This window comes from Lycorma delicatula, chromosome 8 (assembly GCF_047948215.1).
Source record: "Lycorma delicatula isolate Av1 chromosome 8, ASM4794821v1, whole genome shotgun sequence".
Lineage (NCBI taxonomy): Eukaryota > Metazoa > Arthropoda > Insecta > Hemiptera > Fulgoridae > Lycorma > Lycorma delicatula.
The window spans coordinates 109,541,994-109,555,624 of record NC_134462.1 but is presented as its reverse complement, the minus strand read 5'-3'; the positions used below and the strand labels follow the sequence as shown (position 1 = coordinate 109,555,624).

The 13,631-nt window shown below is 32.0% G+C and overlaps 1 protein-coding gene across 3 annotated transcripts in view; it reads left to right on the top strand.

Moving 5' to 3' along the window:
* The window catches only part of LOC142328636 (phospholipase A1 member A-like), a 53,265-nt gene that overhangs the window by 24,284 nt on the left and 15,350 nt on the right, over positions 1-13,631 (top strand). For all 3 annotated transcript variants that reach the window (XM_075372495.1, XM_075372496.1, XM_075372494.1), the window contains exons 6-7: positions 982-1,176; positions 8,802-8,970. In XM_075372495.1, coding sequence (XP_075228610.1) covers positions 982-1,176; positions 8,802-8,970 — 364 coding nt within the window. The remainder of the gene's footprint in view (positions 1-981; positions 1,177-8,801; positions 8,971-13,631) is intronic.

Here is a 13,631-nt window from a genome sequence, read left to right as displayed (position 1 = left end):
CTTTGTTACCCAGTGTTACTTAATAATTCTATTTCATTCAAAGTTGTATAATTAATTAACTAACAAAAATAATTGACCGAATAAAATTATCTGTTCACATTACTTTTACAGTTAATTTGCAATCATCTATGTGTCTGATGATTAATTTTGATTTTATCTGCAGTTTTGAACTTTTTGTATGTTTCAGTTTATTAATATTTAAATGTAATAACCAACTTCAGAACAGAATGAGATTATCTATTCAGCCCAGCAAATCTTCTTTGATGAAGTGAAAATTAAAGATGATTTAATTGTCTATTGAATGATGTTTATTATTCACACATTAATTGTTTATTGTGGGTATTAGCCTTACTTGGATTCCATTATTGGATGCTATTATGTTAATCACGATGCGAAAGAAAATACTGATAATTTATGATGAAAAACCAACTATTCATTTCACATGAGACTTATATAATATAAGCATCACGTGAAATAAATCAACATCCAGCCATCATTATTTTTTTCATTTTGCATAACCTTCTGTTGCCAATTTATTAAAAAAAATTGTTTGTTACAATTATTGTGGAGGTGAGTTTCTGATATATAGATATTCAGGAGGAATTCGGCATTACTCAGTAGGTGCCACAAACACAGTGTGAATATTTTGCAAACTAGGTTTGAAATTGAGACCTTAAACAGTCTGACCAACATTTGTGGCCCCAAATAAAATAGAAGCTGTTCTACATCTATGGCTTATAGTATGGTAGCATAGATGAAGCCAAAAATCACTTGTTCATACCAGTCAAAAGAAGAAAGGATGAAAAATAAGGAGATGGTTCTAGAAGGAGACAGTCAACAAACAAAGAAGTGCTCTGATCAAGAGCACTATTATCATTTAGTATTATTATTAATCATTCTGTCCAGCTCCATTATAAATTTTTGTCATCAAAAATGGAAACTGTGAGATCTCTGATCACAGGATTATGATTGTTATTTCAGGTCTTGATCCTGTACGGATTCCGTTATCACAGATTATTTATAAAGAATTAAAACTCAGTCCAAGTGATGCACAATTTGTTGATGTAATACATACTGATATGTACTATTATGGTGTTGGTTATCCATCTGGTCATGTTGATTTTCTCGTTAATTCAGGACGTCATCCACAACCAGGATGTGAAAAAAAACAATTTTGTAAGTATTTCATGTTTATTAATTACTTCTAAAGTTTTTTAAACTTATTTCCTCAGCTCCTTGCCCCTTTTTCCTTTTGTATGATACTGTAACCTCAGTAAGACTGTCCTACAGAAGATAAAATTAGAATTTTTTCAAAGTATGATTACTTCAAATCAAACCCAGAACAATAGCTTACAAGTCAGCAACAGTTCAGTTTGTCGTATCAAATGTTTGTAGTTTTTAAATAATGAAAATAAACAGTACATTTAGAAATTATACATGTTTTATAGTGCAATTGATGAATGTACTTCTATTCTGTCAGAAAAGATAATAAACAAATTCACAAGACATGTTTGTAAACAATGAATTTGTAAACAAATTGACAAATACATAAGGCTGGGAATAGTACAGAATACGTGATTAACAGAATTCTGTTCATTTTTTACAACTGTACTGTACCTTTTGCTTTGATAACTTGTAATAAAATGCTAGGATTGACATTATCATTATTAAATATTTATTATGCTTCCATATATTTCCATCCAAAGTATTATATCTCTTGGAGCTCACTCAAAAAGTGATAATGAGTTTTCAAGATAAAAAATGGGCAGTCAGATCATTGTTTGGTGCCTATAAGTATGAATCATGTACACCAGTATAATAGGAAATTAAAAATATTAACTTCTTCTTGCATTTATACTTATGAATTTGCAGCTTTTGTTAAAGGAAATAGTCACATATTCTTGAAAAATAACTTTATCTATCTTTATTGAGCCAGACAACAGAACTGTATTTTTATAACTCAATACAGATTTTGGCTTACAAGAAAGGGCCTTTATATGCTTTCATTGCCATTTTTAATAAATTACTGAACCATTTAAAGAAATCTTTTAACCTCTTTTTTAATATTTTGTGATGCTGCTCCATTCAAAGTTTTAACACATCTCCTTTATTCATCGAGGCAGATCTTTGGACATAATATCTATCCATTCCAGATGTGATTTAAATATTGTCATTTTTCAAATAATCATTCTCCCTTCATAAATATACTCTGTACTTTTGTCTGGAAAATTTAGCTTTGATGATTTCCCCTCCTCCACGTAACAGTACACTGGTTTTGACTGCACTAATGATGTGAATCTCTCACAAGGATAAGAACATCAATTAAGATCAAATCAGAACACAATGAAATATCCTGCTTTTTACGAAAAGAAATCCAGGTGCATTCATTTAATGTGGGTAAGAAATTAACAACTATTTTAAACGCCTGTTATTTTTAATCCTGTTATTTAATTGTAATTTTACCATAAAATTATTTTATTTTAACTGAAATTAATTTTTCTCATAGAAACCGTATCTTTTATTTACCTAGTATGGAAGTTAACAAAAGATAAATGTATGGTACTCCGAAATTTTATATAATTTAACTATAACTGAACAAAAAATTAATCTTTGACTATTCATATATCTTTTATAATTTATGCCAAAGTTATTGCAACAATAAATTTTTGTGTTTCTTATTTTAATATAAAACATAATTTAAATTCTGAATTGTGATCCTAAAAGTAAGAATACATTACTAACAACACTACTTCTTTAAATTTTAAATTACTATATACTATTCAATTTCTGATATTTCCTTTCATTTAAAACAAGGTTTGGTTTCAAAAATACTTTATAATACTATAATCCATAGGCAAGAGATAAATTTCAATAGTTATCTGGAATATGCTGTAATAAAATCTAGCTAATATACTTACTCAGAAGTTATGTTCTCTACAGCGAGACTAATTTAAGAAGGATTTAGGGTTTCCATTCAGGGGTAGATCTAAAAGTTTATTTTAGGGAAGGGAATATTCATTAATCAGACAAGTTAACAAAGTTAAAAAGTTCCTTACAATGGTCATGAAAGGTGATATTTTTAAAGTTAAAATTGGTTTTCTCCATTTTATCACTCAGTATTAAATTACATAAAAAGTAAATCACAGAAAAATGTTCACTTTTGTAGAAAAGATGATGTCTTAAAACTTTATGAAAGTACTTGGATATCCTGTGATCATACGGAAGAATATTCTATGATAGCCTGAAAAACATTTTAACATTTTGTCACCTACTAGTCTAAATTTCCTAATTAGGCTAATTAAGCTAAATAGTAATATGTTCAATTGCAGTAATACATAAGTGTCAGTAATACGTTCCTTAATATGAGTATATTCTTACTGTAAGGAGGTTCATTATATATTTCTATATTCAGAATTGTTATTATTCTGTAATCATATATGAAGTCCTACGCAAGAACTATCGCATGAAAATAAACAAGAACAAAACAAAAGTAATGAAATGTAGTAGAAATAACAAAGATGGACCACTGAATGTGAAAATAGGAGGAGAAAAGATTATGGAGGTAGAAGAATTTTGTTATTTGGGAAGTAGAATTACTAAAGATGGACGAAGCAGGAGCGATATAAAATGCCAAATAGCACAAGCTAAACGAGCCTTCAGTAAGAAATATAATTTGTTTACATCAAAAATTAATTTAAATGTCAGTAAAAGATTTTTGAAAGTTTACGTTTGGAGTGTCGCTTTATATGGAAGTGAAACTTGGACAATCGAAGTATCTGAGAAAAAAATATTAGAAGCTTTTGAAATTAGGTTCTATAGGAGAATGTTAAAAATCAGATGGGTGGATAAAGTGACAAATGAAGAGGTATTGCGGCAAATAGATGAAGAAAGAAGCATTTGGAAAAATATAGTTAAAAGAAGAGACAGACTTATAGGCCACATACTAAGGCATCCTGGAATAGTCGCTTTAATATTGGAAGGACAGGTAGAAGGAAATAATTGTGTAGGCAGGCCACGTTTGGAATATGTAAAACAAATTGTTAGGGATGTAGGATGTAGAGGGTATACTGAAATGAAACGACTAGCACTAGATAGGGAATCTTGGAGAGCTGCATCAAACCAGTCAAACGACTGAAGGCAAACAAAAAAAAAATCATATACTGTATTTTTATATTATATTAATAGAGTTTCTTCGTTATATTTTGGGGATAATTGTTTTAGATTTACCACAAATCAGTTTTTAAAAAATTTAATAATTGATGATCGATATTTTTGTAAAAACATTACATTATTGTTTGATTAGAAAACCAACAAAACACTCCAAATAGACTAGTAGTTCTGAGTATTGATTGCATTTATTTGTAATACAACCTCAAATGGCAATACTGTGTAAAAAAATCAAAATATTAAAAAAGAATTAAAAAATGCTATGCTTAGCGGTAGTTGTAAGTATGAATAATGATAAAATGAGATCAGTATGATTAAGCATAATAACTGAAGAAATGCATTTGTTCTAAATATAGTCTATGTACAAAGAATATAGACAATAAAATGAAAAACTTATGAGTAACTGATATATTCATTCATGATATTCATGATCAGGTGTAGATAGGATTTACAGAACTTATACAGTATTACTATAACAGTTACATCAAAGTAGAAATCGATTTGAATTATTCAAATTTCCCATGAATCAAACTATTATGCAAATTAGTAAACGATATACCCACAATATCTTTTTCATAGATTGTACATGTGGTAAAATATGAAACGGAAAATTGAATTATATGGGTAAAAAAAATTTACACATGAAATTTCTCTATTCAAGTTTTTATTATTAATACAGTATGTTATTTGAAGCATGGAAATTAGCATATTTTTGGGGTTTTATTAAACAAAAATTTGTTTTATTTAAACTTTGCTAATTCCTATTATGCTACATAATAAAAATAGGTGTAACTAAAATATAACGTAACTGAAAATAATTGAGTTCTCACAGAAAAGGTTGAATTTGTACCTTATATTCTTTTACCCTCTTCATACTGGACACGTTCATTTTAAATTCATATCAGAATTAGACGTTGTATATCACCCACACATAATTGGAAATTGAACAAATTTTATTTTGTTTTTAACTAAATTTCTTGCAGTTATTGTTAGTTAATTTGAAATTTAGTCACTTTTTATTTAATTAAAATTTTAAATCAAACATCGGTCAGCATTTTTCAGAAGAAATTTTCAATATCAACCCTAATCACATTTAGTCTCATACAGGTACACAGAACAAGCAAATGACAACTGGAGGAAATCCAATCTTAATTTGGTTGAACGCATTACACTGGCCATGTTACAGTGTGTAATGGAAAATTGTCAATTACGACTAAAAGAGTGTGTAAATTGTATTGGTACTCGCCCATCTGTCAACCATTATTTAAAAAAAGTAAAATGGCATTTCTTACTTAAGAGGATCCTTTAAAACACTCATGTTTTCTAGAAGCAAACAAACCTGCAGAAGATTTTGCACGGAAATTTTGTCCACATGCACTGAAACCTTTGCTGTAGGCCTATCCGTTCATTGCATGCTTTTGACAATTAAGGCTTATTGGAATGAAAGACTTGTAATAATTCAATTAAATTTCTTCACAGCAGGAATACATCTTGAAGATCTCTGTGAACAATTAGAGCATAAACCATCCATTCTTTCTTAACCATAAAATAAGTAACCAACAGTCTACCATTCTTGCTAGAGAGAGTTTGATCGTACCAAATTTTCAAGGTCATAAAGTCTGATAATTTGGCAACCAGTGTATTGATAAGTAATTTTTATCTTATTTATTGATAAGGCCCATATTTTATTCACTGATCCTTTCAGACTTGTATTATCGTTCATACAATTGAATAACTATGTTTGAATAAAATAAATAAATAACTGTTTTGAATTACCATTGAATAAAATATATTTTGTGAAATAACTATTGCTGGTCAGACTGTGAACTGTTTTTATAGATTATTAAATAAATATTTTACTTATGGTTGTATTCTCTGTTCTGAGATGAACAAAATTTAAACCAATATAGATCAAGTATCTATTATAATTATGCCTTTCCTTTTTCTCTTCTTTTTGTTAAAATACTTTACTGTAATTTAAATATGTACAAATTTGAAAATATTTACAAATATAATAATCTTTCTTTGCTATGTAAATTTTTTTAATAAATATAAACTATTTTCACTTGTGGAATATTTCCACTTGAGGGGAAGACCATCAGTTTTCCATAATTTATATTGGCTTGAAGGGGAAAATTTAAATCTTGATGTTTTTCTGTACTTGCCTCTGAAAGCGTATTTGAGAAATGACAATTTAAATAGTTACATACTTGAACTGTATTATATTATTACAGGATGCTTGATAGCCAATGCTATTATGATGATTTTTCTTTTTTTCCTTTGAATTCAGAAGGATTGAATATAATCTAGATGTAGATGCAAGGTTTTAGAAATTTTAAAGGTTCTGATGATTGAATCATGAAATTTCAAAATTGTTGAAACCATTCCTCTGTACAAGCGTTTCTCAACAAGGAGTCACAGTGATATCTATCTATCTTCTGATATGATATTTATCTTTTTATTTTCCAGGAAATACTCCACCAACTGAATTTTTAGCTTACTCAAATCTTCATGTTATCCAAACAGTGGTGACTAATAGTGTCTTCATCCAAATCTTTCTCAATGTAATCAGAAGTGAGTGGAAACATATCAAAATTTTTGCTTTGAAGGAGAATAATCCAGATATCAAGCTTCTAAATGAAACTATGAACTTTAGTCTGTCATTAATAAAATGTTTTTATCACGTCCTTGTAAATTCACATTCAATTTGTTTAAATGCGAAAATTCATCAGCTAAGTAAGCCAACATATACTTATTATTTTGTAAAAACATTGAGAATGGCATTTGTTTATCATGGAAAAATATTATTAATTCATCTTGCATTTCCAATAACTGGTTTAACACTTTCTCCTGAAATAACCTACTGGAATACAATAACTATTACAGAAAAGAAGAAATTTTTTCTTTTCACCCATTTCATCGCATAGTTTAGCAAACAGCCTACTCTGTAATGATTGATTTTTAATAAAATTAACCACTTTTACGGCTTTACAAAGAATTTGTTTGAGATGTTCAGGCATATTTTTTGTGGCCGAAGGATGTTCCTTCTGCCATGTTTGTGAAGGAAGCAGTGCATCCATTTCGCCCAAGGTATAAAACAATCTTTTATTTTTTTTAGAAATCTACTGTTCTTTTCTATTATTACCTTAGCACCATCTACATGTATTTTGTTCAATCTATGTTATACTTTTTAGTAGCTTTATAAAAAAACCATCAAAAAGACATTGTCCTGTTGCATGTCCAGGTATTGATTTGCAAAACATATTTTCTTTCACTGATCTGTTCCTATCGCACTTATATTTCACAAAAAATAAGAACAGAAAAATGTTTGACATACCTGTTGATTCATTAAATTGAATACTAAAAAAAATCATTTGAACTCACTTACTGAATTGTCTGATCATGAACATCAGAAGCTTTGTCATTAATTTGCCTTGAAACTGTGTTGTTAGAAAGCCAAATTTTTAGCTTCTTCCACGTTTATTAAAACACTGACCACATCAATTGCAGCAGACAATATGAAGATTTCTGTTAGAGAATTTCTTCATGAGAATTTGGACATCTTAGCTACTCTTAACGCTACAAGACAAGCTGCATCAAGTGTACTTTTATCAGTATGGCTTGATTTACAAATAGAAGCTTGTTGATCACTCCAAATACGTAATTTTCTTTCAAAAAATTCTAAGCATTTGCTTTTATGATCCAGATAATTATTTTACAAGTATCAAATTAATTTTGATGGCTTCATGCTTTCATCAGAGAGGACTTGAAAGCAAACAACACACTGTAGCTTTCCATCCAATGAGGTAAAACCATAATTTAATTAACTGTCATTGCATAATCTTGTCTTTTACCAATTGATTCACTGGATGTAGATGACTTACTTAGTTTTTTTATGAATTTATCCATTTTGCATAAGAATCTAATTGAAAATGAAACTGTTACACCATTTTAAAAACTTAAATAAAGGTACCAGATGCAAGCTTCACATTCAAAACTAAACTGATGTTTTGCAATCCCTTATGCCTCTTTTATACTGCTGAGAGTACAACACGTTAAAATGGATCATATGCATGTTCAAACATAACACTCTTACAGTGAATATTATGCAAGCAGACCAAATTACAAGGAGCATGTACATATCAAGTTGGAATCTGTAAATTGCTCATGTTTGTACACGTCATACATGCATGTTCATAGCCATCGTTATCAACACAGCTAAATAATTTTAACTAGATTTCATTGGGTTGGGGGTAGCAAAATATAAATATATATTTATAATACATATTTTTTTTACTTTTTGGTGGTCGTGAAACAAAAAGGATGATAATCACTGCTCTCTGTTATACATTTCTTTATAATTCATCTTCTTTTAATTTCTTCTTTTAATTTCATTCATCCATCTCAATATTCCCATCTCTACCAGCTCTATCTTCTTCACTTGCTTTTTTATAATTATTTGCCCGAAGCACAGAGAAATACATCACTTTCCATCTCACCACAGTCTTATTATCCTTCCTTTTACCTTTCCACTTTCTTTCTCAATACGGAACTAATTGCTTATCTTTCTTACTTTCATCAATAAATGTTATATTATATACTTCTAAACAATAATTTAGTTAATTTGATTTTAGCTCTATGTAATCATGCTACAGCTGTATTCGTATATGCTGAAGCTGTCACGCAAATTCCTAAAGACCCTACTCTCCTGGCTCGTCCGTGTAATAATTGGAAGAATTTCATTAATGGTTTGTGTGATCAAAACATTAAAACTATTATTATGGGACCTGACCTTGATACAAGGTAAAGCAATTTATATATGTTTTGTATATAGTACATATTTTTATAATGCACTGAAAGATTCCTCTGACTATAAACTTGGCAGACTAATGAAAGTTAGTCTGAACATTTTGAAAGCAAAATAATTTTTCTGTTTATTACGTTGCTATCTAACTGATCAATCATCTGCTTAAGTATGTTTTTAGGAGAAGGAACTGATCACTATTTTTTACAGTATCAAGCATTACAATAGATCAGTGGACAGCACTTCTCCCTTGATCATAAATTATATTTTGACATTTTCTTATTTAAACATTGATTTAGTAAAAAAAATAAAAATAATTACATGTTTTTCTTTATACAGTTGACGAACTTATCATCCAAAACAATTTTCAATATTTCATGTGATCATCCAAAACTTTTTTTTTTTTTGTCTGTCTTCAGTCATTTGACTGGTTTGATGCAGCTCTCCAAGATTCCCTATCTAGTGCTAGTCGTTTCATTTCAGTATACCCTCTACATCCTACATCCCTAACAATTTGTTTTACATACTCCAAGCGTGGCCTGCCTACACAATTTTTCCCTTCTACCTGTCCTTCCAATATTAAAGCGACTATTCCAGGATGCCTTAGTATGTGGCCTATAAGTCTGTCTCTTCTTTTAACTATATTTATCCAAATGCTTCTTTCTTCATCTATTTGTCGCAATACCTCCTCATTTGTCACTTTATCCACCCATCTGATTTTTAACATTCTCCTATAGCACCACATTTCAAAAGCTTCTAATCTTTTCTTCTCAGATACTCCGATTGTCCAAGTTTCACTTCCATATAAAGCGACACTCCAAACATACACTTTCAAAAATCTTTTCCTGACATTTAAATTCATTTTTGATGTAAACAACTTATATTTCTTACTGAAGGCTCGTTTAGCTTGTGCTATTCGGCATTTTATATCGCTCCTGCTTCGTCCATCTTTAGTAATTCTACTTCCCAAATAACAAAATTCTTCTACCTCCATAATCTTTTCTCCTCCTATTTTCACATTCAGTGGTCCATCTTTGTTATTTCTACTACATTTCATTACTTTTGTTTTGTTCTTGTTTATTTTCATGCAATAGTTCTTGCATAGGACTTCATCTATGCCGTTCATTGTTTCTTCTAAATCCTTTTTACTCTCGGCTAGAATTACTATATCATCAGCAAATCGTAGCATCTTTATCTTTTCACCTTGTACTGTTACTCCGAATCTAAATTGTTCTTTAACATCATTAACTGCTAGTTCCATGTAAAGATTAAAAAGTAACGGAGATAGGGAACATCCTTGTCGGACTCCCTTTCTTATTAGGGCTTCTTTCTTATGTTCTTCAATTGTTATTGTTGCTGTTTGGTTCCTGTACATGTTAGCAATTGTTCTTCTATCTCTGTATTTGAACCCTAATTTTTTTTAAATGCTGAACATTTTATTCCAATCTATGTTATCGAAAGCCTTTTCTAGATCTATAAACGCCAAGTATGTTGGTTTGTTTTTCTTTAATCTTTCTTCTACTATTAATCTGAGGCCTAAAATTGCTTCCCTTGTCCCTATACTTTTCCTGAAACCAAATTGGTCTTCTCCTAACACTTCTTCCACTCTCCTCTCAATTCTTCTGTATAAAATTCTAGTTAAGATTTTTGATGCATGACTAGTTAAACTAATTGTTCTATATTCTTCACATTTTTCTGCCCCTGCTTTCTTTGGTATCATAACTATAACACTTTTTTTGAAGTCTGACGGAAATTCCCCTTTTTCATAAATATTACACACCAGTTTGTATAATCTATCAATCGCTTCCTCACCTGCACTGCGCAGTAATTCTACAGGTATTCCGTCTATTCCAGGAGCCTTTCTGCCATTTAAATCTTTTAATGCTCTCTTAAATTCAGATCTCAGTATTGTTTCTCCCATTTCATCCTCCTCAACTTCCTCTTCTTCCTCTATAACACCATTTTCTAATTCATTTCCACCGTATAACTCTTCAATATATTCCACCCATCTATCGACTTTACCTTTCGTATTATATATTGGTGTACCATCTTTGTTTAACACATTATTAGATTTTAATTTATGTACCCCAAAATTTTCCTTAACTTTCCTGTATGCTCCGTCTATTTTACCAATGTTCATTTCTCTTTCCACTTCTGAACACTTTTCTTTAATCCACTCTTCTTTCGCCAGTTTGCACTTCCTATTTATAGCATTTCTTAATTGCCGATAGTTCCTTTTACTTTCTTCATCATTAGCATTCTTATATTTTCTACGTTCATCCATCAGCTGCAATATATCGTCTGAAACCCAAGGTTTTCTACCAGTTCTCTTTATTCCGCCTAAGTTTGCTTCTGCTGATTTAAGAATTTCCTTTTTAACATTCTCCCATTCTTCTTCTACATTTTCTACCTTATCTTTTTTACTCAGACCTCTTGCGATATCCTCCTCGAAAATCTTCTTTACCTCCTCTTCCTCAAGCTTCTCTAAATTCCACCGATTCATCTGACAACTTTTCTTCAGGTTTTTAAACCCCAATCTACATTTCATTATCAACAAATTATGGTCGCTATCAATGTCTGCTCCAGGGTAAGTTTTGCAGTCAACGAGTTGATTTTTAAATCTTTGCTTAACCATGATATAATCTATCTGATACCTTGCAGTATCGCCTGGCTTTTTCCAAGTGTATATTCTTCTATTATGATTTTTAAATTGGGTGTTGGCAATTACTAAATTATACTTCGTGCAAAACTCTATAAGTCGGTCCCCTCTTTCATTCCTTTTGCCCAGCCCGTATTCACCCACTATATTTCCTTCCTTGCCTTTTCCAATGCTTGCATTCCAATCTCCAACTATTATTAAATTTTCCTCTCCTTTTACGTGTTTAATTGCTTCATCAATCTCTTCGTATACACACTCTACCTCATCATCATCATGGGCGCTTGTAGGCATATAAACGTTAACAATCGTTGTCGGTTTAGGTTTTGATTTTATCCTTATCATCCAAAACAATTTTCAATATTTCATGTGATTGGTATTCTGCTATTGGGAAATGGTGAATAAAGACCTGCATATTATTATTATAGTCTCAATTTTATGAACTTGATTACTAAACAAACATACATTACTTTAACATGAAAATTAAAAAAAAAACAACACTTAACAGCCTCTCAATGAGACTTAACATTAGAAATTAACAAACAAAATAAATTTGGCAGAAACAACCTATTAAATGAATAAATTTAACAAAGATCGCAAATTAAATGTTTCTTATTTCCTTTTGTATTTAGTCATATTGATAAGACTAGGAGGAGTATTATTTGGATCGACGGTTACTGTTTTTAACATGCTTCTCAGCACACAGTTTTTTCAACAAGGTCTTTTTGCTGCTAGAGTATTGGAAGTAGTTTGAACTGCTTTCTTCCACTTTTTCCTCCATCCATGATCAATATTCAGTAGTTTTGTAACATTCTCTGAGCTGTCATCAATCATGTAATGATCATAGATTTTACCTTTTATTTTTAATTTTCTACGACATCGAAGTCAAAAATAGTTAAATAACTTAATATTAATTTAAATTTTAGCAGTACTCTTTGGACGATTCTTTCTTAATGGAAAGCTATCTAATCCGAACCCGTCCTCCTACCTCTCGTTCACCCTCCCTGGAGTTTACTGATGGAGGAAAGGATAACGGTGTGGGAGAAAGAAAACGTCTAAAGCGTAGGTCGGTAACCACGGGTGATCAACCCTGCGAGGAGCCGAACACTACGAGGGGCAGCTCTGAAACGGCAGCTACCACCATGGAGGTTAGCGATGGAAATTCGAGAGCAATCTCCGCCATTATAAGAGAGCGCCTGGTAGCCAAAAGTACCGGACTATCTGTAAGGCTGCAGCTAAACACCGAAGGCGACTTCAGGGAAGTACAGAGTTTTCTGCATTCCAAGGGAGTCGCCTTTCACTCCTTTCAGCTCCCAAAAGACAGGGAGCTCAAAGTGGTTATTTGGAGCATCCCTTATGGGGCCACCCCGGAAGAGGTAAAAAAGGAGCTGACCTCGCTCGGTTACGAGGCAGTTTCAGTTAAAAAGCTGACGACGAGGGACGGAAGGGAGACCCCCGCGTGCCTCGTCGCCTTAAAACGAACGCCAGCCACCAGGGGCATTTATGACCTGGAAAACTTATTCTATTGTAGAATTAAAGTGACCGCATTTGTGTCTCGAGGGAGTCCACCCCAATGCCACAGGTGCCAAAAGTTCGGCCACTCGTCGAACTATTGCCGCAGGGCACAGCCCTGCGTGAAATATGGTGGAGACACGGCGACGTGTCTGAAGCCGCGCGAAGAGCCTGTCTCGTGTGCAAACTGTAACGGGCCGCACCCGGCCAATTACAGGGGCTGTCCTTACTATAAGGAGCAGCTTAACAAGCAAAAGGGCACCCAGAAAACGTCCGCTGTTACTGACAGACGTAGCTGGGCAAGAGTTGCCGGAGGACGTAAACCGAGCCACCAGCCGCAGGTAGTTTTACCGGCGGAAACGATGACGGTGGAAAAAGGGGAATCACCTACCCCACACTAACAAAGCCTAAACCAGCAATAGTTACAAGAAAGGTGGAGGCAAAAAAGTCGAACAAGCCTGCGACAAAGCCTGCTCCGCAGGAAAAAAGGCA